A 25,571-nucleotide genomic window follows, 5' to 3' on the forward strand; every position below is an offset into this window, starting at 1 on the left:
AGCAAACATGCTTTGCTTCCTTACATAGCACTCATGCTGTAGGCTAGAAATACCCGGTCCTGGTTTGCAACAACAAATTCACATCCAGCTCTTGAGGGACCACAGTTCAGTCTCTTCATGCGCTTCTTCCTGTAATGTTTCAGGAAGAGAAAACCCAAACAAGTCAGATGGGTCTTGTAGTGCAGTTAGGATGCAAAGTCGAGCCTCTCCTCATATGAGTAAGCGTATCCGTTTTCTATTTTAAATCTTACTGGTCAAACAGGCTGTCACCTATTTTATTTGCTTCTGTACAGTCTCATCAGAGTTGGATCTCCATAGTGTTAATTGCCATACTGATAAACTGATAAATTGCCATTTTTCAGTTTAGGATAAGTTTCTCCATGAACTTCCAGTTAAGGGTATGCAGTGTATCTTACTGTACTGTCTTTTTAAAGAAAATAGTATAGGGTACATAAGCAAGAAGAGACAATATTAGCTGCAGATCAGAATAATTATGGAGTTGTGAAACTAGTAGTTGCGGTCAGTATAAACAGATACTGGTATGCAGCGCAGGCACTCCCAGCATTTGTAGGTAAGACTGTATATGTCAAAGGCTGTCCTTTTTGGAATCCTCAAGAGTTCCCTGTGCAACAACCATTTTTTTTTCTGTCTAGGAATAATCATTCTAGCTGAGAGTTAGAGAGGTAGATAAAGCTGTAGTAAAAATGTACCAGAAACCATTAAGAGTTTCTGTAAACTTTGTCTTGTTCTGCACAGAGACTTCTAATTCCAACTTCTGCCTGGTTTGTGCTGTACACAGAAACTGTAGTCAATGACAGCCTTCCTACCAATGCCTAAAATAGTCACTGAAGTTTTGAACTAGTCTGATGCAGTATTTGGAAGTTAAGAAATCCAAACAGAAGCTTCATCAAACTGAGTTACCAATTTATTTGTTAGGCTAGTAGATCTTTAGCTGCGTATTCACTTATAATGCTGATCTATTGTAATATTTACAAAACTAACAAGGTAGCATCTTCAATTGGCTTTAAAATTCCCCTTTGTTTTGAGGTTTCCTCTGTGTGCTTCCTCAGATCTCGGTTTGTTTAAACTTCTTCCGATTGAATAAAGATGATTCACCAAATTCATGGGTTAAAAGGAGATGCTGGCCAGCTAAAAGGGGAACAGGGCTGCCCTGGAGCTGGGAAATATACTCTACAGAGAGCCAAAGCAGAACTTGCATGTGGTTTGCACCAATGCAGTTTTAAAACATCTGGGAAAACATGAGTTTGTGCTGATTTCTAAAACCTGGATTTTTTTCCATCTAACAGGGTTCATAATTTGTTTGATCTGAAAAACTGGTCTTGTGTTGGTCTTGAACTTTCATTACCACTTTCCTGTCTACAAATGTTAGAGTGCTTTACAAGCAGGAGTTTTCCACATTCCCAGTTAGTCTGACTGAAGAACAAGTTCCCACCTTGTCAGCATAATGAGATCTTTGTTTCAAAAATGCCAGAGTTTCACGTAGAAGCTTTAGCCAGGTTGTACCGTCCGTGTAGTCAAGGTGTTTTGTTTCCAGTATTGACAGAAGTTCTGCAGCATGTGGTGATGTGTAGCTCTGGCATGCTAAACACAGACTCCTTGAGTTTCTTATGCATAAGTCATGAGGTGTATCTGCAAATAATGCAGAAGCAATTTTAACAGGTTTGGGTTTACCTGCCTGGCTCCTCAATGAACACCAAAAGCTTCATGCCCTCCCCCACGTTTTTCACTTTCATCGAAAACAGTTTAAATATTTAATAATGTTTAAACAGTGATTTGCTTTAAGTTTACCGTTCATTCCATAGAAAGACTGTCTGAATGAGCTTCCATCAGTTTTCTGCAATTCAGATTTAACGCAGTCTGCTCAGTGTTGGCAGAGACGCTTTGTGCCCTTGCCAGCAGAAGGGGCACGGAGAGCTCCACTGTCGCAGGAAACAAATGAGTTGCCAGGTGCTACGGAGAATACATCTTAACTAACACTGATCTGAAAGTGTACACTGACATTGGAGCTTGAGGTTTTCTTTTTAGTGAGCAGTAGTACTTATTAGAATTTTATTTCTAAGATTTGTCTTTTCATCTCTTCAAAACTTACCCATCCAGCATTTCACTGTAATTATAGTGCTGACCTAATAAGATACCTGAGCTAATGCAGTTGTCATCGGCAAAATTGTCTTCAAATGATGTAAAGGATGTGCAAGAAAATATTCTCAGTTATTGTGTGAATCCTTGGCAGACATCAAAATCCTTGGAAGTCATTGGTGCCTTATGCTGCAGCCAGTTACAGAATTTCCACACAGCAGAAGAGTCATTTAATCCATTAAGTGAGAATTGATAGAGCTTCTTCCTCACTCCACCCCCATGGCATCTTCACAGCCAATGTGTAAAAAAACCCCAAGCTTACACAGATGTAGACAAGCAGGAGAGGCATCTGAGAATCCTCAAATTAAACATACTGTTCAGAGTAGGATATTTTATACAGACATCTGATGCACCTCCTGTGTCCCTCAGAAAATGGTTTTCTGTTCATTAAGGCAGTCTTCACATGGCAGCTGATTCAACTTGCCCTTACACATGTTTATCTCTGAATTTAAACTCATCTGGAAAGAATGTGGAGTGAAAATTTTACATGAAATTCGTAAAATAGCAGGCCAGTGTACTCTGACTTCTGCCTTTGACTTCTGCAATTTGTGTCGTGTAAGCCTCTTCTATTTCCCTATCTCTAAGCTGGGAAATTAAGGCAGCTTCAAGTTTGAAAAGATAAACCAATGGTTTGTTTACACTTAGATGGCCAAAGTTTGTATAGAACTATGAGGTGTGCTAGGTTCCCAGACAGCAGTAACATGCAGAAAGCATCATGATCTGTTAAGATCCACCTGGCAATACTGAAATTTGTCTTTTTCTGTATATTAATATAGAAAATTTTATCAAAAGTTAGTTCTGTAAGCATATTTAAGGTGACTTTTCCACATCTGTTGCTTGCACATCTTAAGGAGCAGCTCATGTATTTACACTCAATATGCAGGAAACTACACTACTGAGCACTAAGTACTGAAAACCACTCCTGGGGGGTTGCCTTTTTAATCCTGAGGCTGTGTCAGGAGCACCCACAGAAACAAGAGGTTTAGCATCTGTAAAACATCAATCGCACAGCAGCGCTGAAGAATAGATGGCAGGCTTTGAGGGAACACCCCCATATACTTATTGGGCATTCCCATGAAGTTTCCAAAGCCGTTTGATATTGTGTCCAGGCAGACACAGTAGGGCTGCTGGGAGGCTCTGTCTAGGAGACACCTGACAGTAACTGAGATTCTCGTGAACAACCATGAGAACCACATCTCAGCTGCATGTTGCTAAATCCTGGTTGACAGCCAGGAATTGCAGTTGTGATTATGAACTTGAGATTCCATTGTCAGATTCTTCTGAACAGAGCTCTGACTGTGACAGAAATGTTAGGTGTAGAGGAGACTGTAAGGGAAACATTATTAGATTAATTCAGCCGTGAGTGAACCTTTGAGTTGATTGTGTTCATGACTGGAATATCAGGCAACATTCTTCTGGAAGAGTGGCAGGCTTAGGTAAAAAGCAAGCGCAAGAAAAATAGTATTTTGGTTTTGGTCAGCCTTTGGGAAAACAATGCATAAAAGCATTGTGTTATTAAATTTATCCATTCCTGTATTGAAAGGATTGCTTAACTAACTAGGAACAATGTTTCCTTTAAGGAGAATGGGAGCCAGGGCATTCTACTTCTTAGTAATTCTGTTGCGGAGTAACCAGATGGGTCAGTCCATATGCTACACTATGTACATTAGCTTAATCTACTCTAGCAAGTCAGAAGCTCAGTTGTTCCTTGGGACAGCTGACTATATCCATCTTTTCCTAATTATTGTGTCAAGAAAATGGGGAAAGATCTTGCACTGTAATCACCAATGAATGTATCACCCCACCTAAGCAGATTGCCTGCCTGCCTCTTTCATCCTCACTTCAGATGATTTAAACTTTTCCAAAGGGAGGGTTGCACATGCTCAGAGCAAAGAAATCTGTATGATGCTTTGTTAAGAGTGTCAGGAACTTCTAATCAGGGAAAGCCTGCTGGGCAAGCAGGGAGTTAACATCAAGTCACTTTGGTTTGAAAGCCAAAGGATATTTTGCTTTAGGAGAGAGGGAAAAACCTAGCTATTTGCATTGCTTTAAAAAAAAATTCATTCTGTGTATAGGAAGATGTTTATAGAGACCCTCACTGAGGAGGAACTCATTTTCTGTTCGTCTCTTGGCATGGACTGTTGCCACCTCTGTGCTTAAACAGCGTTCTGCAACACTCCAAGCTCATCTTGAAGAGAGGTTTGAAGAGAGGGCAGAACCATTGTCCCCATTTGTGTACCACCACATGGTGGAATAGACCACTCCATCTGGAAATGAGACACCAAGAAATACCTATTGACCTTTAATTCAACGGGATCTTCTGGAGAGACTTTAGAGATTTGACTTCCAGTTTGCTTTCAGGGTAGACTCTTTAGTGCATTAGAATACTTGCCTGTCACTCACAGTACATCTGAAGACTTCATTGCTTCTCTAGTGAAGCTACCTACTTTCCCAGAAGCTGAGATAAGGAGGAAAGAAGTCCTTCTGATTGTTATCGCACTTGAACTTTATTAGCCTTTAAGTGACATTTAAAAACACTCAGTCCAGGAAGTGGTATGAGTTTGCTGCTTCTGAGGAGAGAGGACATCTGAAAAATATCTGCCCTTGCATTCTTCTTGGTGTGCAGTTCTGCGCCGGCAGCTGTGCAGAGCACAGATCACCATCCCCAGCTGCTTGTTACCTCATTTTCAGATTTACTAGCTGAGCTGCTCAGATGAGCACTACAACCTCCTATTTCAGTCAGAATGAGGCATGCTGGCTTAAACAGCTTAAGCAACAGGTTAAGGAGCAGAGACCTGTGCTCGTCAAGTGATCAGGTTAGCAGTTTTACAGACAGCTCAGCTGTTGGATTTGAGGGAGGAAGCAAGCAGCAGCAGGGAGGGCTGTGAACAGCAGTCTCCTCCAGCCGCTGCTGCTGTTTGATGAGCCTCAGTCTCATATCAGATAAGCTTATTGTCAGTGCAACCTCATGCTGTCTTCTCCAGCAGTCAGCATCCACTCATCTGAGGAGGTTCTTCGCAGCACCAACTCCAAATTCCTAGCTTAGCACTGTTAGTTGAGCATGTTAACTTCACAGTGCTGAGTCTCTTGCCACGTAAATTCTTTTACTCAAGAGAAATGCATTTGAGTTTGCTTTGGTGAGGGGGTTTTCTTCTCTTGCACCTTGTTCAATTCAAGACATCTTCAGCATTAGTGTGCTGCCCAGCCACCAGGCCCAGTCCCAGACAGGGTCTAGGACCATGTAGCAGGTGCATTGGAGACTTGATTCTCCTGCGACTCCCACAATGAGCCACACGTAAGAAGCCATTGGCTGAAAATCACACACAGCTGTAGAGAGCAAATGCATGTTATTTTTAAAATATGCTTGCCAGAAAGAGGGGGAGAAGCCAATAAGTTTCTCAATCCAGTTTGAGCTGTTCACTTATGGCACCCCCATTAATCCACAAGGAATCATTACAGCTGCACTGTTGCCATAAAAATGCAGTATTTAAGCAGCTCCAGGAAGGAGTTGTTTTATATATAAATTTATATATATTTTATATATTGTTTTTATATTGATAGGAATGGTTGGACTCGATGATCCGGTGGGTCTCTTCCAACCTGGTTATTCTATGATTCTGATTCTATATACTTCCCCTTGCAATCCCTTCAAAAGGAACTGCATTGTAACACTGACCTCAATGCTGAGAAACATTTAGCTTCATAAAAACAGAAAAAAATGGTTCCCTGGTTCTCCCAGCATCTCCCATTCTGCCATTAGAATAAGGTCTTCAGAGTTTTAAACAAAAAGCCCCTACAAACCTGTAGATGTATTTTAAAGTAGCCTGAACTGAAGTACTACTTACAAACCAAAGCAAAGATTCGCCAAGGAAAGCTGTAAGATTCCCTTTTCAAGACCCCAGCCTGTTCTCAGAGAAAATCAGAGCTCCCTTCTTCCCACTGGCAGTCACACCATAACCTCCTTTTCCCTGTCTATACAAAGTGGAGGTGAGGCATTAACCAGGTAGCTGCAGAGCCAGCCTCTACTACTCCAAGATCTCTAGCCACATTCCACTTATCAAGCCTCTCTTCCGCATTCAAATAATGCTCTGCTAGAGGCCAGGTGGAAATGTTTCATGGTTCATGATGCAGTTCTCTGATAAAACAGTAGTTTTATCAGTAAATGCAATGAATGGGGCAGAGGCATGTTTGAAAAGGTGCAAATTCAAATGAATAAAGGCTATATTTTAATGTAGGCACACCTGTAAAGGGTCTGGAAAAAAAGAGTGTGGCATTTTTTGAGCTTTCTGACTTCACAGCATAGACACTCACCATGACATAAATGCTTATGAAGAAACAAAATTATATTTTAAAAACGTATTTGTATCAGCTGTGTGTAAATCTAACTTTTAAATAAATAAATTGTTATTATTTATTATGATTATTAACTAAGTTGAAATAATACACTTGTGAACTACAGCTGATTTTATTATTTATACATGCTGGGTTTTTTTCACATCAGAAGTAATATACTCTATTGCTTCAGCTGAAAAATATACTGTTAGATCTTGACTGAAATTGTAGAAATCAGGTTTCAAATACCCTGAAAATTTATCATGCAGATACAAGCTTGTTAAAATAATAAAATTACAAACTTAATAAATGTAGATTTTGTTGGTAATGAAATCTAGAGGATCTGCTTGGAAGTAATAAAGGTTGTTGCTTTTTTGTCGTTTCAGTGGAGATTTCGTTACTGTAGCCCTACAATAATGCTTTCCATCTAAATTCCAGTGTGTGCTAAAGGAGAGAGATGCTGATCTGGGCACAGACTCCCTGTCTTTGAGAGATCCCCTAGGGACACGTTCAGGGGTTCACATCAGTATAGTTCACATTAGTGTGTCTGTACAGGCTGGTTATGGAACTCATACATACATTAAAACCCAACTTTCAGAACCAAATATTAGGTCTTTCACCTACTCTCAACTAGTTTGGAACGGGATTTTTTTATTTATGATTTCAGTGCTTTGCTGTAGTGCTTTTCCAAACAGCTTAGTCTCTTTTTAGACTGCCGTGCTGCCTAACACTGTGTAACATGTGGGGATGGTTAAATTGTCAAATCAGTAATCCACACTGCAAATTCATGCACTTCTCATATTCTAGTAGGTTCCTAAAAAAGCACAGTAATTCTGGTATGGAGTCCTTGGGTTTTGAGAGTTCCGCCTCAATCTGTGTAAATCCCTCTTTATTCCTCTTGTCTGCCTCCGCTTTCAGCAGCCTCTGGTCCATTTACAAGATTAGTTTCCTCATGCAACTGCCAGTTATTCCCTCCTGACTGTATTTTAAATTTTGTTTTGATCCTCCACTTGGTCTGTATGCTCTAAGTTTTCATCCCTTCCTCAAAAGAGACAAGATAATGAACTTGTTTTCCTTGAATAATCTTAGTCCTGTCAGTTGTAAGTGGAAAACCAAAAAAGGTTTGATCTATATTGCAGCATGTGATCCTACCATTAAGCTAATTTACTGCTCTCACTTTGTTAAATAACTTACTCGTGTCCCATGTAGCAGCTATTGATTTTTATATCCTATGTTTTTAATACCATGTATCCTAAAATGAGTTGTCAACTCTCTGTTTATATAGGAGCCTCCTGTCATGTCAGTGGGAATTGTTCCTACCTCTGAAAAATAGCAGTGCCATGTCAGCAGAGGAAAGACAGCTTTTAAAAAGATACCATAAAATGGCTTTTTCAATGACTTGTGTAGTGCTCCAGAGATGTAACGACTTTAGTGGCTCAGATCCATGACCTATTTTTCTCTTGTCCTTTTGAGAATTATATCTGATTCTCGCTGTGGTCTTGTCCTGTGAGTTTAGAAGGCCACTCACATTCACCTAATTAATCACATCCTCACTTACTCCCTCGGCTTTGTGTTGAGAGTGTTTGTAATCATTTCTTGCTAGTTCATCCCTGGAAAAACAGGGTAGCTGGCAGTGAAGATGCTCTTCAGGTTTAGTCATGGCTGTAAAGGTTGTATTGTTTGTGAGGCTGAAGTGTGCCCATTTCTCATGCACGTGTACCCCAACTTGAAACAAAACCCAAAACTGAAGTATTTGTAGCTCCAGTGAAATTCAGGCACACAGTGAAATTGCTGTCATCATGGATTGGACATCTGAGGAATCATTAAAGCAAATGCCAGAAAAAGGGGGGCTTGTTCCCCTGCTCCGCTGTGTCGGCGTGTAGGAGATTGGCATTTGTCATTGTAGACTTCATGAAAGTGCTTTTCGTAGCTATTTCTCTGGCTGATTTGAGGTTTTATTTTGTTTATTAAGTGAAGAGTGTTAGTGCCAGGGCTAAATACTGTTTTAGTATAAAATCTCAGTAAGATTATATCTCCTTGTTATTCTCTAATACAAGGATACTGAGTTGCTTTCCCAGAGAACTTGTGCTGACCTGTAGATGTATCCCTGGTCACAAAACGATATGATTGAAACAGTGAGGGGTACGCTGTGTGTGAGATACTTTGAGGCAGTGTTAAAGGTGCGGTGGTTCAAAACAGCCTGAAGTCTTTTGATTAAACTGCCATTATGAGAACTGTGCCTTCTGCCCTAACAGCTCTGGTGTCACATTCACGCCGGCACAGCTATGCTGAGTATTGCTATGAGGTTGAACAAAACAGTAGAAATGTGTTCAGCTGGTGTTACTTCTGCTCAGTAGATAGTTTTCACTTTTGCTATAAACACAAATCCTTATAGACTAATTAGCAGATGTACTGCAGCAACAGCTCTTGTTTCACCTTTTCCCTGAAGGCTGCAATTCGCTTTAAAAGCTGTGTAAAGAGTATCTTTTCAGGTTTTTATTCATTTTTTAGCATTACTTGTAAGAGAGGGTATGTCATAGAATCACAGAATCCTTCAGGTTGGAAAGAAACTTTAAGATCAAGTCCAGCTGTAAACCTAACAGTGCCAACTCCACTAATAAACTGTGTCCCTAAGCACCATGTCTAGTCTTTCAAATACCTCCAGGGATGGTGACTCAACCACTTTCCTGGGCAGCCCCTTCTAGTGCTTGACAGCCCTAGCAGCGAGGAACTTTTTCCTAATATCCAAGCTAAACGTCCCTGATGCAGCCTGAGACCGTATCTCCTTGTCCTGTCACTTGTTAGTTGGGCAAAGAGACAGACGCTCATGAACACACCTGGAAAAGAAGTTCAGTTATCTGGCCTGTTTTCCTGAATAACAGAGCTGCAATCCCACCCTGAGGGAGCACACACCATCTTTATGCCAACTAGCTTGGCCAGTATGGAGCTTGTCAGTGCCAGGAAGTTTTGAAAGCATGTAGCTACACTATGTAAATGTGTACTGTACTGAGATAAAGCAGAGTCTATATTTTTCTTCCCCAGTGTCAAAGAAGAGCTCTCGTGTGTGTAAAACCGTAGGGTTTATATACTTAAAATTTACTCTAGTTTAACCATTTCTGCTTGATTTCCCCACTGTCCAAACCTTTGTCCCTCAGGTTGAGTGTGTCCCGTTCCAAATCACAGAAGTCGCTTCAAAGCTTTGTAATTGGAGTCTCCTGATGCAGAATAAGAACATCCAGACAAGGACTAAGTAAGGGTCAGTTAGCTCAACTCTTAAATTCACTCCATGCCTTAATCTGCGTTAGCTCCTATGCTTTGACAAACTCCTAATTAATTCAATTGCTAGTGAAAGGTACTGTTTAAAAAATTAACATTGTGTAGATAAGGTATTGAGGAACAAATTATTTTTTGGTAGAGCAAGGGGAGTTCAGACAGTATCACTGTGTGGAATGCAAGAGAAATTCAGTGCTTGACCTTTAATTCATACATTCTCTGAGACTTCCAGCAGGAATCTCTAAGTGCTCCCGTTCCTGTTGATTTTGGTGGTGTGAACACCTGCCTATTAACAATTAGAATAAAACTCACAAGCTCATTTCCTGGAAAACAGGAGCTATCAGGCATAATGACTGCAGGCTTTATTGATCTGATGGGGATTTGGAATGCTAACAGACAGCTTAAAGGTTTCACAGCCAAATAAAAATCCCTGAGTCCCGGAAGTCCTTCACACAAATGAATTATTCCTCTTTTACAAACCTTTCTGAAATTAAGATGTGTCTCTGTGAAGGCTGTGATACAGATTTTCCCTAAAAGGAGTTTTTACAGACAATTTTTTTCAATGGTGATTTTTTGCTTTGTTCTGTATAGGTGGATAGCTCACTTGACTAACTCTGAAACCTCCCCTGACCTAGTTTCTGTTCTCAACTGCACAAGTTAAAGCATGCTCTTGAAGATAGTTTTCTTTCTGCTCTTCCCTGATTCCCTGGAAGGGCAAGAAGTTAAGCAATGTCATCTTTGTTGGAAATAAAAAAGTCAAGTGCTTTCCATTTTTTTTGGCAGTTAACCAGAAGAAATCTTTCAACTATACAAAATCTGTACTCCTAGGCTCTGCCCTGGCCAGTCTTTCTGCTACAAAAGATTTTCAAACGTGACAGCCCCTCCCAGTTGCTAGATTTGATATTCAAGGACCTGTGTCACAGTCCTTGCTAATATGGCCCTAGATATTAAATTTTCATGTCACATTCCTAAATTCTAATTTGCTCTTTTTTTTTCCCCCCTAAGATCTTATTGTCTCTGATAGCTCTGTTTTGGTTTGGGGCTCTCCTTGCCAGGGTGGGTATTTTGGAATATCTAGGAGTCCAGGTCCAGAAAGTCTTAAGTCCTTCAGCAGTCAGCACAAAGTTGTGAATCTTTTATTCTGTGTAGGAGGTACACACAGACTGTACCTTTCCCTCACATTATGTAGAGAAGAGAGGAGTGTGCTACGTTCATTACGGATCCCACCTGGTACCCTTTAAAATAGAAGGTGAGGGAAAACCTGTTTTTCAGAGATATGAGGATATACAGACACAGGTCTTCAAACTAGCATCACCAGTGCCATCTTTTACAGATAAGCCATTGAGTTAACAGGCCTTGCTTTGTCAAAACAAAATCGTAGGCGTTGAGTGAAATACTGTGCAGAAGCAGGTGGATATCACTTTCTCAACTCTTTCTGCTGGGATGTAACCAGGGTCTTAATCAAGGAAGATTGACCGAGTCAAGTAAATGTGCTTATAAGTCCCAGGGAGACTTTAACAGACCAGATCCCATACAGTTGATCTCTGAGCCTCTACATTCACTGTCCTGGGTTTGGATTTATTCATGCTGCTTGCTACTGAGAGAAAAAATTAGTGTTCAGTAGCATTGATTAGTATTGCTTTGCCCATCGGTTAATGTTATTTATTTTGTGTGTAGTAGTTTTTATCAGTTATATAGATGTTTGTGGACATAGTGCTGAACCTCAGAAGGAAAAGTATCCCAGTAGTCTTTGTAGATGTGCATAAGTGATACAGTTTTTCTTGTAGAAAAGGAAGTGTTGGACTTTTTTAGTCCAGAGAAGATACTTGAAGAAGGCTTTATTTGTAACAGGTGACACAGAATAGTCTCACTATTGAAGCTTTCAGATTCTGGAATTTGCATTTCAGGAACTGTGGAATCTCAGGAGTTGTACAGGAGCTTTCTTAGATTGCTTTCAAAATGTGATATTTTTCTTCACAGGTGGCAACATTGCTTCTTGTTAAGACTATCGGTTTAGTTATAGCTCCAACAAGTAGAATCATTTTCTTATCATTTTAATGGGGTGAATCAATTTACTGTGTTACACAAAAATGTAGCAGGAAGCAATGTTCCAAATGATACCTTGGATAAAGATTAAGTATAAAATTTAATCTGCAGTTATAGGTAACACTGGGTAACAGTTGTCCTGGAAACTGAGAGGGTTTTGGGCTTAAAGTGTGGGTAACTCAGCTGAGGTTAAAAAAGTGTGGTTTGTTTTCAAGACCCATCTACTTTAGGATATGTTCAATGTGTAAGTATGTCAACAAATTATGTTTGTCTGTCGCTTGACATACTTGCTGCACCTTGTTCATCACTGAATTTAACTAGGATTGTAAAAGGATATAGTCCTGAAATTAGCTCTTTTTTAATGATTTAGAGTTTGGATGGACGGGCTGTACAGTTCAGTCTAGGAGGATTCACATGTATCTCCCCCTTACTTTGCAGAATTTGTGGGCCTGTAGCTGCTACAAATTTTTGAGTTTGTTTGTTTTAATGATGACTGGAAAAAGGATTCCACTAAAAGATGGAATTTATGTATGTTCTGCGTGGAATATTTTTTGCCAACAGAGATACAGTAGAATTCTTGAGGAAACAGTATCCATCTGAAAGAGGTAACCAAGCTAGCAGGACCAGTTCCTTTGTGAACACTCTAATCACTACTTAATGTTAATTTATGACAGTAGGAGAATGTTTAATAGGAGACTTTACAAACATAGATGTCTAGGTAGCATCCTGTATGTGTGAACTGTGTGGTGCTGATCTTTGACATGGGCAGCAGTGCAAAAGGAACAGCAGCAGGAAGAACCAGATGCTGTTGAACTGCTAGATATTCAGTGATGCTATCATACCATGCCTTTTTTATTCTTCGAAATGGAATAAATAAAGGTTCTTTGAAGAGAGGAAGCCCAGTGAAGCCGCCTGGAGTACAGGCACAAAGAATCCAGTAGACTTTTTGTGCTGTTGAGGATGGTAGCATAGTGGAATAGTGGGGTTTGGAAGTAGAGCTTTTTCGGATTAATAAAGGAAGCTTTTGTGCAAAATACTACTGTAATTGCAAGGTCGTATTCCAGTTGCCTTATCAAGGGAGATGCATCCTCATCGGCATCTTTGTTCATCTTACAGTGGAAAAAGATAGAAAAGCAATTAAAGGAGACTTATTTAAATGGCAGGCTGTTCGAATGCCACATATCTGAGCATTCAGCTATGCAGTTCTAGCTGATATTGTTAAAAATCCCTAATTTATTGCTGCTGAGTATACATGCTTTGCAATATGGCCAGCTTACCAACAAGAGACGAATTCTCTTTCTGTTTCAACTGATCTTTTCTCTCTTCCCGCTTCTCACCCTAAAGCAGTATCTTATGAATGTGAACACAGAAATGAGAGGTTGATTACTTCCATTATGTTCTTGGGATCCTTGTTATACCAATGAATCTTGTAAAGAAATACTACAAAATCTTATTACTAGTTAGTTCAAAAATAGGTGGGCTTTGCTGTGACATTGGAGTAGGGAATAGTGTGTTTATTGAGCTTTCTGAAAATGAAGACCAAACTCCTTGTTCCCTTGTTTGTGATATAAGTGCCAGCAAGGCATGGGCAAATCCACCATTAAATTCAGATCACCCAGGAGAGTAAGATACCCTAGGGAAAATCAGCAGACATCTTTTATATAGTGATAAAAAAATATATTTGCAAAATGAAACCATTTGTTTTTATCCTATAATGCCTACCCATAACAACAATGTAACATTAGTGGAAGATTAACATTATTCAGACATTTAAATGTCAAATCTTTCTGGCAAACCAGCATAGATTTTGAGTTAAATCTCAAAGACTCTTGCTTTCTTGTGTGTGTGTTGCTTAATCTCCCTGGCCAGTATAGAAGATGTTGTGATCTCCTCGTTAAAGACGTCACACTGAGAAGATTGTAGTAGAGGAATAAATAGAACAAGTGTTAGGAAGCCAAGCAGCTCATCTTGGTTGAACTAAAATGCACTTCATGCAAACAGGCTTCCCCATAAGTTTATTTCTTCCAACTTCAGTAACACTGAGTTACTGCTTTGCAAGGTATCTCACAGCTCATTGAGGCTTTTCTACATACTTCTGCCTCCTTTTCTGAAATGATGTTTTACCTGTTTGTCCAACTAAGTAGCCAATATTTTTTACGATTATTTATTCCTGTGATAGAGAGAGCGCGCAGGGGCAGTGGCTCCCAAAGTGCGCAGAAGCACACAATTTCCCAGGAGAGGCTCAGCAGGCAGCTTGAACTCTTGAAGGTCTGCTAGATCTGGGCTGGCTGTGTGCCCACCTGTCTCGTCGTCGTTAGCCTGCATTCCTGGCCTGGGGTGCTGAGCCGTGCGGTGCTGAAAACCCCAGAGCTGTGCCGGGTAGAGGCTGCCAGACCCGTCCAGGGTGAGCGGCTCCACCTCGGCACCAGCTATAGAGTCGTAGTGCACGTCTTTGCTAACAGGGCTGCTGGTTCTCCCTATAACTGGTCTGTGTGGAGCAATCTCATCAGATAGTTTGAGGCATCAGTCACAAGTAGAAGACATCCATCGAAACCAATCTAAATGTTTCTGCATGTGATTTTGTAGAAGGAAAAATGGCAGGCTGATGTTTAGGAGTTCAACTAGAGATTGATATCCAAGACTTGAAAGATTCCTACTAAAATATTAATCTGTATGTGTTAATAGGTTACATAAAACCAATACAAATATGAGTGAAAAAAGAAGTCCTTGCCCACTCCCACATGGAACTTACTGTTTTTTTTCCAGAAGTTTTTTATTCCAGGACTGCTCAGACCTTTTTCTGCTCTGAGTCCAACAGATTCTGAGAGAATGTAATGAACAAAGGAAATGAGGCAAGATGCAACAGAGTGGACACTGCCCTGTAATGGCTGTCTGCTTGCAATCCAGCTCTGGGAAGCTTCACTGGATACGGAAACAGCTAGTGCCAAACTGCATTCCATTACAAAACCGAGTAAGGGGATATCTTGATGTTACGGGTCCATTCGTGGATCCTTATGAAAAGGCTGGTTGGGTGGCGTTCATTTTGGAAGCACAACTCTGCCTAGCACAGAGAGTGTATTTTTAGTATTTTAACCAAACAGCTTCAAGACTTGGCATTTTCTCTGGAATTTAAATTAATGGCTCGACCACTGACTGCCCGCGTTTAAGGAGTCTGATGCTGAGTGCTGATGTAGTGACGGTGGTACCAGGCTGTTTGGACTTGAACAAAATATGTTTATATTGGTCCAGCCCATAGGAGTCCTTTAGTCAGTAATCTTGGAATGTCATTCTGTGCAGAATGGATGGTCACTTTGTACAGACTGGTTCCTGCCTATCCCTGCCAGCAATGAGCAGCCGTAGCTTTTGATCTAAGACTTTCTCCTTTCAGATTAACCACTGACTGTGTTTTACAGGATTATTGCTACAGGTCCTGGAGCTGCCAGTTTTGAGGACAATTTGAACATGAAATAGTGTTGTGTTTCCACTCATTCACTGGGCTCCCTTTCATACCCAAAGAAATTTTGTGGAAGGAAGGCTTCTGTATGAAGGCATATTAGAAACCATCTATCCAGCGTATCTCTAGTTTTCAGTGGGGAAGATATTTTAACTTAGCTGACTACTTGTCTTAAATGAACAAAGAAACAACATATGTATGTCTGTATATATCACAACATACACAGGCTTTGTTGAGCCAATTTGAGCTCAAAATGTGCTTGAGTGTCCAGAGTTAAATAGGAAAAAGAAAAGGAAAATAAGCGTTTTCACAGGAACTCTGAGTTAAAGTGAACCAAGAAAGGAATAAATTCATTACTTTCCCCCATGACTCTTCTATTTTACATTTCCGGTGACTTTAAGTTGCCTTAACGAACAAGAATATTATTGATAACTTTCAGAAATTTACTTATTCTTCTAGCTAGAAGCATTTCGCTTCTGTTGTCAGAGCTAATACATCTATTTTTTGTCTTGCTTTAATATGCCATTTTAGACACTGAAACGTATTTCTAATTCTGCAACCAGTCATCTTTATTTCCTTCCTGCCCTTCCATTAGTAATGCTTGGCAGTGATTCAGAACCACCCTACTTTCTAGTTAGGGTGAATGAGAAACCACCAAAAGCAAGAAAAACACGGAGTGAAGGGAACCACTGGCACCCGCTTTGTAGCATGATTGCAGCAATCTGTGCTGCTGCATAGTCACTCCAAGTTAGAGTTTGCATTTGCCAGAGAGCACAGTCCCTGGCTGTCTAAAGAGAGAGGCAGTGTTGCCCGTTGAAGCACAAGACTTGAAGCCAAACACCTTCCAAGAGCTCTTTCATCTTCACTCTGATTCATTGTTTGGCTGTGGGCAAGTCTTTATGCTTCTTTCTTGGTCTTTACAATATGCAGCTATTAAAAAGCTACAGTGAGAGCATTATTTGACATCTTGGAAGCACAGCATAGTACTAGGAATTGATGAAGCCACTGAGCTTTACTGTATTGTCCATTCCGTGGGACATCCTGTCTCATTAGTTAAACTGCAGGATTCGTTTCGTGTCTGAGGGAGCCCAGGGCAGGTGATAGTGACTGTACGGAGCTGTGCAAACTGGTAGCACAGTGAATGAGTTCATGCTGAAACACATATATGGTATATTAATACCTCCAATAAATCACATATTCTTCTAAAATACATGAATCTGATAAATCTATGGATTACTGGAAGTAGTCTTTGGAGTTCAATAGGCTGGTATGCCAGAGAGCTCTGTAAGAAGAGACATGAGGTGAAGGAGAAAAAAAAGAAATTAAACATTAATGGGGGGAAAAGCACGGAGTCACAACGTAAGCACTGGCAGTTGGAAGTCATCTAGGCTTTTGTGTTGTCAGTTGCTTATTTTACCAGGGGGACACTTTCAGACTGCGATGTTGCTTGGAGTTCAGAGGACAGATAAACCGAGCAGCAGGGGAACCTGCTGATGCTCAGCGATGCCATTTTCAATAAACATCACTTTGCTCAATAGAGAAATTATTGCAGAGGCCTTCAAGGAACAAAGGCATCAACTGGCCACAGGCAGTGCTTTATAAAACTGCCTTTTTAAAGCCTTTTAGGGTTGTTTTTTTTTTCCACACTTCGCACAAGGCTACAGGTCATTGAAGTGAAACTATATGAAAACACCAGCTAAGCAGCCATGTTTATCCCATTAAAAATATGGTCAAAGAAGTAATTGTTCTTCTGCTCAGGTCTGTGTCCTGTCAGTGTGCAGATCCTTTTAGACATGTAAAAAAAAAAAATCCACTCCTACAGTGCTGTAAAAAGGACATGAAAACAAGCCAAGCTTTCTTTTATAAGCAAACCAATATAATGCATATTTTAAAACAATTGGGTAATGGTATAAAATAAAGAGGCATAGCAAGGCTTAAAATACCTCATTCCGTTAAAGCTAATTTTGTTCCATGACTCTTGTGGTATCCTGCATCTCAGCCCTGTAAAAAACAATAGGCCATAATGATTTACAGAGAGGTAAATCCGTCTGAGGGCTTCTAGTTACAACCTTATGAAAAATGAAGTTCTTTACCAGAACCCCTTGAAAGATTATTTCCATGAAGCTCCCTCTAGTTCACTTCTTGCTGAGAACCTTGAAATATTATTATAGTAGTTCAGCTATGTTGAAGTGACTGAATCCTCTGAAGTAGTTAAGATGAAATGAAGTTGTTTCAGTTGTGGAATTGCTTTCTGTGTTCACTTCCAAAAAGGAAAATAGTTTGATGTGCCCAAATTAAAAAGTGGGCAAACTTACTCCAAATCGGTTTGGGTTTTAAAGCATTGAACTTACTTTTAAGCATTCAGGGTAAAAAATCTCTATCCAGCTAGGTTTGAATGGCAGGCATGTTCTTTTAATTGCCTCTCCCTCATCACAGCATTTCTCAGAGTGACTTCTCAAGCCTCACCTTTTGGTACAGGTGGGGCGCCTTCTGTGAGGGGGTCCCAGTGTTTTATGTTCCAATTGTATTTTTAGTTTCCTTTGTGTATGCAGTGTCTCTGCCCGCTTTCTTCACTGTTCCATTCAGTTATGTTCTTTCCACTGAGATACAAGCAACCACTTTAAAACTGCATTCTGATAAAGCTGTATGGATTTTAAAGGTCACATTCTTTCCTCAGATGAATACGTCATTCCCATTGATTCACCTGCTGTTTCTGCAAACTCGGAGTATTGCTGATGACATTAATTATGTTAATATTCAAGGGGTTCTTAGCATGAGCTCAAGCTTTTCTAACATGCTAATTTTTGAGATCCATTCAAAATGCAGAGAAGATGGGAGGAGTTGAGTATTGTCGCACTGGAAAAGAGAAAATAATTTTCTTTGTGCAATTCATGCTCCTGAGATGGTCCTGCAAACAATGATGAGTTTTTCTAAGTTATTGATTGTTTTACTACCTAGGATGTAAAGCAATCTCCAGATGTGATTGCATGTTGTTTTTCCTGCCGAGGCACTGGTATAAAGGAATTCTGGCAAGCCTATTTAGAGAAGCCAAAGAAAAGCCTAAAAAAACATAGGCAGCAGAAAGCAGCATAAAAGCACTACATTGTTTCAGCTTGCTTTTATTTTGGCACTGTTATCTGGTTCTAGGAACCATTTTAATATCTGTTTCCGGAGGAAACAAAACATATTTCTAATAGTAGCAAACAAAACACTTGCACAGATCTGGCACAGAAAGCAGTTTGCTCCCTCTTGTCAGGAGAACCTGACCCCTAAGCTGGTGATGAGCATGTGTAGATTTGATCTGGAGCTCAGTCCCACTTCAAACAACATTGTATTCCATGTACCACAAGTGCATTTTGGTTTTTGCTTTAACTTTCGTTGTTGGGCATCTCAAATCTTAGGTATTTTCTCTTGGAGCTTAGAAGCAGTTGAGTTTTTTTTTAGGTTGAGGTGAGTTCCTAGAGAAGTGCCTGGTTTGTACTGCAGAAGCGTTGTCTATGTGGCCTTTGCTCATCAGGGTAATGAGGCAGACTTCTCAATCTGCTGCAGGCAGGAGCTGCTGGGGAATATCACATATTTGTTTCTTTTCCTTGAAGAAATCAAAGGTTGCTTGCAAATGCCTAAACTGGTTCCTGTTGTTCAGCAGTGACCAAAATTGCTGGAAATCGTAAAAGAATTAAGCTTCTGTAAGACCAGACTCATGTGAACAGAGAGGTAAATCTTGACACAAGTGTCTACATCAGTCCCTAATTCAGCTGTTTGCAAACTACTGTAATTCTTTTACACCTTTTCCCTCCTGATGACCCTTGGCATCATCTCAGTGGTCTGTAACTCTTTCCTTCAAAATGTATGCCTCTTTGTTTCTTGCTCCTTTGGTTTGAGGAAGAAAGGAGAAGTTAGTGGAATGGAAACTCAGCCTAGTTTGCAATATTGCTGTGTGGTACTGAAGAAACAAAACGTATTCTCCTACCGTTCCTGCTCGTGCTGGACACTTCTCTTATTCCAGAGTTTTCGTACAAGTACCTGGTTTTCTTAAGCCTGCTACAGGTGTCACCAGTTCTGGTTTAAATATTTAAGATTTGGAGATACTTCTCTCTGAACATTTTGAGACAGTAAATAGACAGGACTGAAAACTAAATATAAACCAACTAAAATCAAACTCCATGCTTTATTCTGGTCTGTGACGTAGAGGCTGTGCAGTAGAGATGGCGTTTGATTGTTCCTTTTGATGAAAATAGTGAATAATAATTGTATTATTCAACCTAAACTGTTTGAAAGGCACAGATGTTAAACTGGATAGTCTGCATAAATTTTTATTAGCAAGTGTTGGATGTGGTTTTACTGCATTTCCAAAGTATTTCTAAAGTTTCTGTGTTTCTCTTGTTTGGTCAGCATCTCTTTGCAGCTGATGTGACTGTGAATTGAGTGATGCGACATTTCTGTTGTAGACTCTTGCAATGTGCCTCAACATGAGCCCTGCTAAGGCAACACATATTCTGAGACTCAAGCAGGAGATTCTTCCATGGTAGGAACACAGCTCATCTTCAACGCTGTTACCCAACGTGCAGAGTGTCTTTGTTAAATTCTTGGAGGGAAAATGTGACATATAACAATAAATGCTGGAGCTTAACAACAGGACCAATCTTACTGCATAGCAGAAATTATCTGAGGTCCACTTAATGGAGTATGAGATACTGTATGAGTATGAGGTATATATTAACTCCTGCCCTGTTCGCATACTTTTCTGTTGCAGTCAAGGTGAGGTTGACACAGTATTCAGTTAGATGGGGGACTGTCTTTCCAAGTATAGGCTAAGAGCAGCCTAATCCAGGACTGTCTGATATTAGATGAAAATATGTGTTGATATAATATCTGTATAGATGGCTTCTGCAAGCAAAGATGTAAGGGGGAAAGTAAAAAGGGAAGTACAACGTATACCAGTATATGGTATTGTGTTGACTTTTTGGCTGTTAAATATATCTCTCCGATTACACAATTTGTGGTGAAATAACTGTTAGCTGCTGGGCCTTTGGCTGTTTTGTCATGTGGTTCACGTTAATCCGTGGATCTCCTTGGGTTCTGTTGCGCAGCAGTTTGTTCTGTGCATGAGTCTTTAAAAGCAGGCTCATTTACACTGGAGTGTGACAAGTGCTTTGAAGCGATAATTGGCTTCCTTCCATCTGAGGATTTAATAGAGCACCTTTCCAGTCTCCAGCACCTCCCATCATCTGGAGAAGCATGGTAACCCATATCTTGTGTGTCATGCCAAAGAAGTTGGTTTATAATAGTAGAGTTTTAAAAAATATCTGCTCCTGTAAGAGCTGTCATAGCACAGTTTATGACTCATCTGGAACCCAAGAGAGCGTGCTGCTGTCTGAAAGTGGGAGAGGTTGACAGCGCCATACCCAGAGGCTCCAGTAATGTTTGAGGAGAAGCTTCCAGTCTGTGTGTTTGGTTTGGTACTTCTGTGCCAGACGGAAGGGGTGGATGCTCATTCGGTTCCTTCAGATACAATTTTGCACTGAATTTGAGCCTTATTTTTCTCTTAATATACTGCTGACATGTATACATGTGCTTTATTAAACACCAAAGACAGCAGCATTTCTTGAATGTGAACAGAGTGAACTCGAGGACTTGATTCTGCAGAATGTCTGTACATATGCTTGAATTTAAGCAGACGATTAAGAGTTCTGTGAAAGAGGGATTTGGGAGTTGTAATAAATAGTGAGATTAGAGATTGGAAAGAGTGGAGTAGAAGCATTAAGGCCCTTTGGGTGGTCTACTTTGTTATTCCTGTAGTTTAGATTGAAACAACTGAGATGCAAATATACTCCTGGGAAAATAATCCCTACAGGTTGATCTCTACTTACCTGTAACATTCTTTAAAGTAACATGCTCACCCATGTCATGAGTGCCTGGTAGTGTCTGCTTTTCACAACAGACAATGTAAAAGGAGGAGTGAAAGCCAAGCAGTCCAGATCAGAAGCTTTCCTGGGTCTGCAACAGAGATTTAAGTCTGAATTGTTCAGGGCTTTTAGCTCCACTTTCTCCACCTACTCTCTGTCATTTCTTCCATAGGACAATTCTTATTAGCATGTAATTGTTGAGATCTTGTTTGCATCTGGCATGTAGTGAACTGTTCTTCATGTACAAGAAAAGAAAAAAGCCTGGAAAAGGTGATGAAAAACCTTCCCTTCCAGGAGTGGTTATGAACATTAGGCTTGCTTTTATTATGAAAGATAAGAGGGCAGCAATTCCAGATTTTAGAATGGTGTAGGCAGCAAGGAATAAAATGAAAAATGGGCCATTTTATTGGAAGAAATGGCACCTACCGCTTGCTGCAGCCTTTGAGATATTCAAGAGGTGCTAAACCTTACAACATACAAATAATAGCTAGGGAAATTGGGGCAGAATTTCTTTTAACTCCATACTACTTTAATGATTAATTTTGTTTGTGCTCATTTTCTTCCTTCAAGGTTATTCTTAATTACCAGTGTGGTAATACATGGGAATCTTGCAGTGCTAAAGCACTTAAAGATAAGTATGTGTATTTTTATATGTTTGAATTAAATGATCTCTATAACAGATATAAAAAAGGAAGAATTTCTGTTCTGAGATCGCAGGTGTTCAAGACAGCAAAACTTGGACTTAGAAATGCACAAACCATTTCCCTTCATCACACTATGCAAAGTAGGTCTGTAAGGAAGCTAATTCATGTCATGTATATAAAGCAAGTTAAATTCCAGCTACTACAAAGCTTTTATGTAAGACTTTGCTGACCCAATAGGTGGTGGAATATAAATAGATCAACAGTACACCCTTCCTTCTGCTGTTCTACCTAATCCTTCCTTGCCTTCAGGATTGAAGAGTATTTGATCTATTGACTCTTAAGGCAGACATCGTTTCCTATAAAAAAAAAAAACAGCAAAAAAAAAACCACCAGGAGAATGAAAATTTAGTGGTGTAAGAGTGTTCTAGTGCTTTTAGAATAAGAAGCTGAATTAGGAATGTACTATTCTTCTTCTTTTTTTTATATATACTAACTTCACAAAGCTGAAACTGCCTGGCTCTCTACTTGCTCTCCTCGGCTACCCCTGCCAGGTGGCTTGACTTGAGCCTCTTCCAAAAGAGTAATTGTGTCAAACCTATATTAATTTACTTTCTCCTTTTCAATAATACTGAGAATGCCCTCTTCATCCTGCCTGCAGGTCTCCACTGCTGCTCCGAAGATGGAGCACTTTTTATTTTTAGTAACAATATCTCTCATGCTGGGATGGAAGAATCTTAAACCAATTAAACACATTAGAAGATAACAGTGTGTGTGGGTTTGGTTCAAGATCTCAATTTTTTTCACTCTGGGGTATGTCCTAGCTCCAGCCTTTCTATCCAAGATGACAGAAATAGTGTGATAAGCTGCTAACTAGGTAAGCAGTGCAGCTGCTGCTTTGTCAGGTATTCCCTTGCCAAAAAATCACTTGTGATGGGTTTTGCCTTTTTTTTTTTTAATTCCATTACAGTTAAGTTCTATAAATTATCACAATTTTTGACTTGGGAATTTTTTTCGGATGCCTGTTTATTTTTAAACAATTAATTTTTTAGAAAAATTAATCTCTCAAACAAGACTTTTTTTTTTTCCAATAGAAGAGGATCATCTGTGTGCACTTTGAAGATCTGATCATTTGTTCTTCCCGTTTGATAATGTTTAGTTACTGGGAAGAAAAACTTGTGAACTGGCTAGAGTATTCTGATCTGTTAAAATATGCCTGGATTCACATATTTTAGCTCTGTGCATACATTCCGAATAGCAAGTTGATTTCATTTTTTTATTTGCAGGAGTTGGAAAAACACATCCTGAGCCTGCATGTGCATCTGTCTGGGCCAGAAAGCCTTTGGCTACACTCACACTAAACCTGGAGTGTGGAGTTTGCATGGGTTGGCAACGTCCAGGTTGTTTAAATACAAGATTATTTTCTAGTTATCGGTGGTGTGCATCGCTGACCTGCATGCTCTCAATAGCAGGGATATAGTCTTGAGCTTTTTAATTGTCCTTCACGTTTAAGTTGAGATTCAAAATACCAAGCATGGAGCAGTATGTCCTGCATGGATTTCCTCTTAAAGTGGAACATTAAGTCTGATAGCACTTTATAGAGGTCTAACACCTGAAATATTAACATATCTAGCATTGTGCAGCATGGCAATACACCTTGCATCATCTCTCTTGGACTGGATTGAGAGGAGAAGCAACAGAGTTCGGCAGTCTACAGCAGTGTTTTCTCTCACTAGAAATAGGTCACTATCACTCTATTACTACATATGTCTCGTAAAGATGACAATTAAGCTGTGAGGGTACGTGTATTCTTTGAAGGGCACTTCTAATACTTCTGGAAATGGTAAACGTGATTTTAGAGCACTCAAAAAATTATAAGGGAAGGGGGACAGGAGGGTAAGGAAAGGCAAAGGCATGGCATGGAAAGGAAAAAGGAAGATAGCCCATTAGTTAAAGTACTGGTGTAGCACTTGGGAGGCTGGATCAGTTCCTGTGCAGTGCTGGGTTTGCTGTTCTGGTTAGTGTTTCATCTCCAGTTCAGAGGAACTTGTCTGCGGCTAAGTTTGGCGCTACACAGCCTATGGCCAGGCCTGTGAGCTCATAACTCCCACTGACTCGATAGTGAACAAATAACAACTGAATCTTCTCTCTTTGACTTGCCTGCCTACAGCTGCCTTGGTTTGGTAGCTGGGGAGAGAACTTGCTTTCCAGCTTTCTGCCAGGAAAGCTTCCTGGGGCCCTCTGAGGGTGATGCTTTCTGTCTTCTCCCCTTTCACTTTTGCCTTAATCCCAGAACAAGCAGTGTATATTTTATGGTTTAGAGTAAGTCTGGAAGGGCATGAGCAGGCTCCCCTACACTCCCTCTTCCTGACCCCTAAACTGTTGCTAAGTTTTAGAAGCTGTAAGGCCATGTTTCAGTGGAACCTGTGCACACATTCCTGCTTTCCTCCTGCCTGTTGCCCTTTCAGTGCGACATGGAAAATCTGAACAGCCTTCTGGAAGGGAAAGGCTCCTGACGTCTGCACTAAAGCAGTGATTTTCCCTTTCCTCCTCCACACATGTAACTTTAAAACAAATGTTACCCTGTAATGCAAGATTTCCTAAAGCATCTGTTTCTTTCCTGGAGCTCTGGAAAAATTTGATCAACGTGATGGGTTTGTGTGATTTGCCTGGAAACTGTGTATGCTAGAGAATGAGTTTGATATGCAGATCTCTGATCAGGCCAGTGCAGAGACTCCTCCTGATGTGTTGATGTCTGGGTTATACTGCGGGAGAGGTTTTTCAGAAGTGTACCTGAGATCATTATTTATTATCCCTTTGAAAATATGAGCGTTTTCATATTTGCCTATAACTTTCATGACTCATTTACTGATGTGGGCTTTTCGAAAGCTGGCGTAGCTTCACTCGCTGAGACTGAAAAGAGAGAATTTCTCTTTGCTTGGCACTCAGCAGCTGAAGAATTCCCATGAGTGGCAGTTACCAGGTCAACAGCAATAGAGCAACCCTCGACATTAATATCTTGTAAACTATGAAAACAAGTTTGATTGGGCGCTATTCTTTTTCCAATGCTATAGAGGAAGCACTTTTTTTTTTTGTAGTATTTTTCAAATGCTGGAGAACAGCAATTGTTTGTGTAGAACTATCTGTTATTGTTCTTGCTTCTCTGCAGCACAGTGACATTGCCTTTATCCTTTAGAAGCAATGGAAAATGATAAATGAGGTTAACAAGCTTCAGTCTAAGTGAAAACTAAATCTTTAACTCTACAACTCTTGTTGCATTCGTTCTAGTCAAGGGTTTGTTTTTTCATTTATTTTCCAGGAAGAACTGTCTCTTTTCCTTGGCTTCCTGAGAATCAGAAAACATGACTGAAACTCAGCTGGAGTGGCCTATTTCAGGGTTTAGCAAAGAAGAGTAGGCGCAGCATCTAGGGATGTAGATAACTTGTTTTCCTTAATTGCTTCCCAATCAGAAATTGGATGAACCTTCGAGATGCAGAAACAGGGAAGATCCTCTGGCAAGGAACGGAAGATCTGTCTGTCCCTGGAGTGGAGCATGAAGGTACCGTGTGGCCTTTCTGCACATACTGGGGCTGGGTGGTGCTGTGTGTCTGGGTCACCAGAGCTGCAAGCGTAACCCTGCTTTGAAGGACAGATGTCCTGGCTGGGACTTCACGCCTTGAGAGTTTTGCACTACAATAGCCTGAGGGCATGTGGAGAAGGATGGAAATGGATCAGTTGCTGGCAAAAGGAAGAAATTCAGCA

At 40.2% G+C, this 25,571-nt stretch overlaps 1 protein-coding gene across 1 annotated transcript in view; it reads left to right on the top strand.

Moving 5' to 3' along the window:
* PDE6D (phosphodiesterase 6D) overlaps nucleotides 1-25,571 on the top strand; it is a 36,813-nt gene that overhangs the window by 3,494 nt on the left and 7,748 nt on the right. Inside the window, exon 2 of the mRNA XM_069864544.1 lies at nucleotides 25,280-25,368. Within this exon, the coding sequence (XP_069720645.1) occupies nucleotides 25,280-25,368 (89 nt within the window). The remainder of the gene's footprint in view (nucleotides 1-25,279; nucleotides 25,369-25,571) is intronic.

This window comes from Phaenicophaeus curvirostris, chromosome 10 (assembly GCF_032191515.1).
Source record: "Phaenicophaeus curvirostris isolate KB17595 chromosome 10, BPBGC_Pcur_1.0, whole genome shotgun sequence".
Taxonomy (NCBI): Eukaryota; Metazoa; Chordata; class Aves; order Cuculiformes; family Cuculidae; genus Phaenicophaeus; species Phaenicophaeus curvirostris.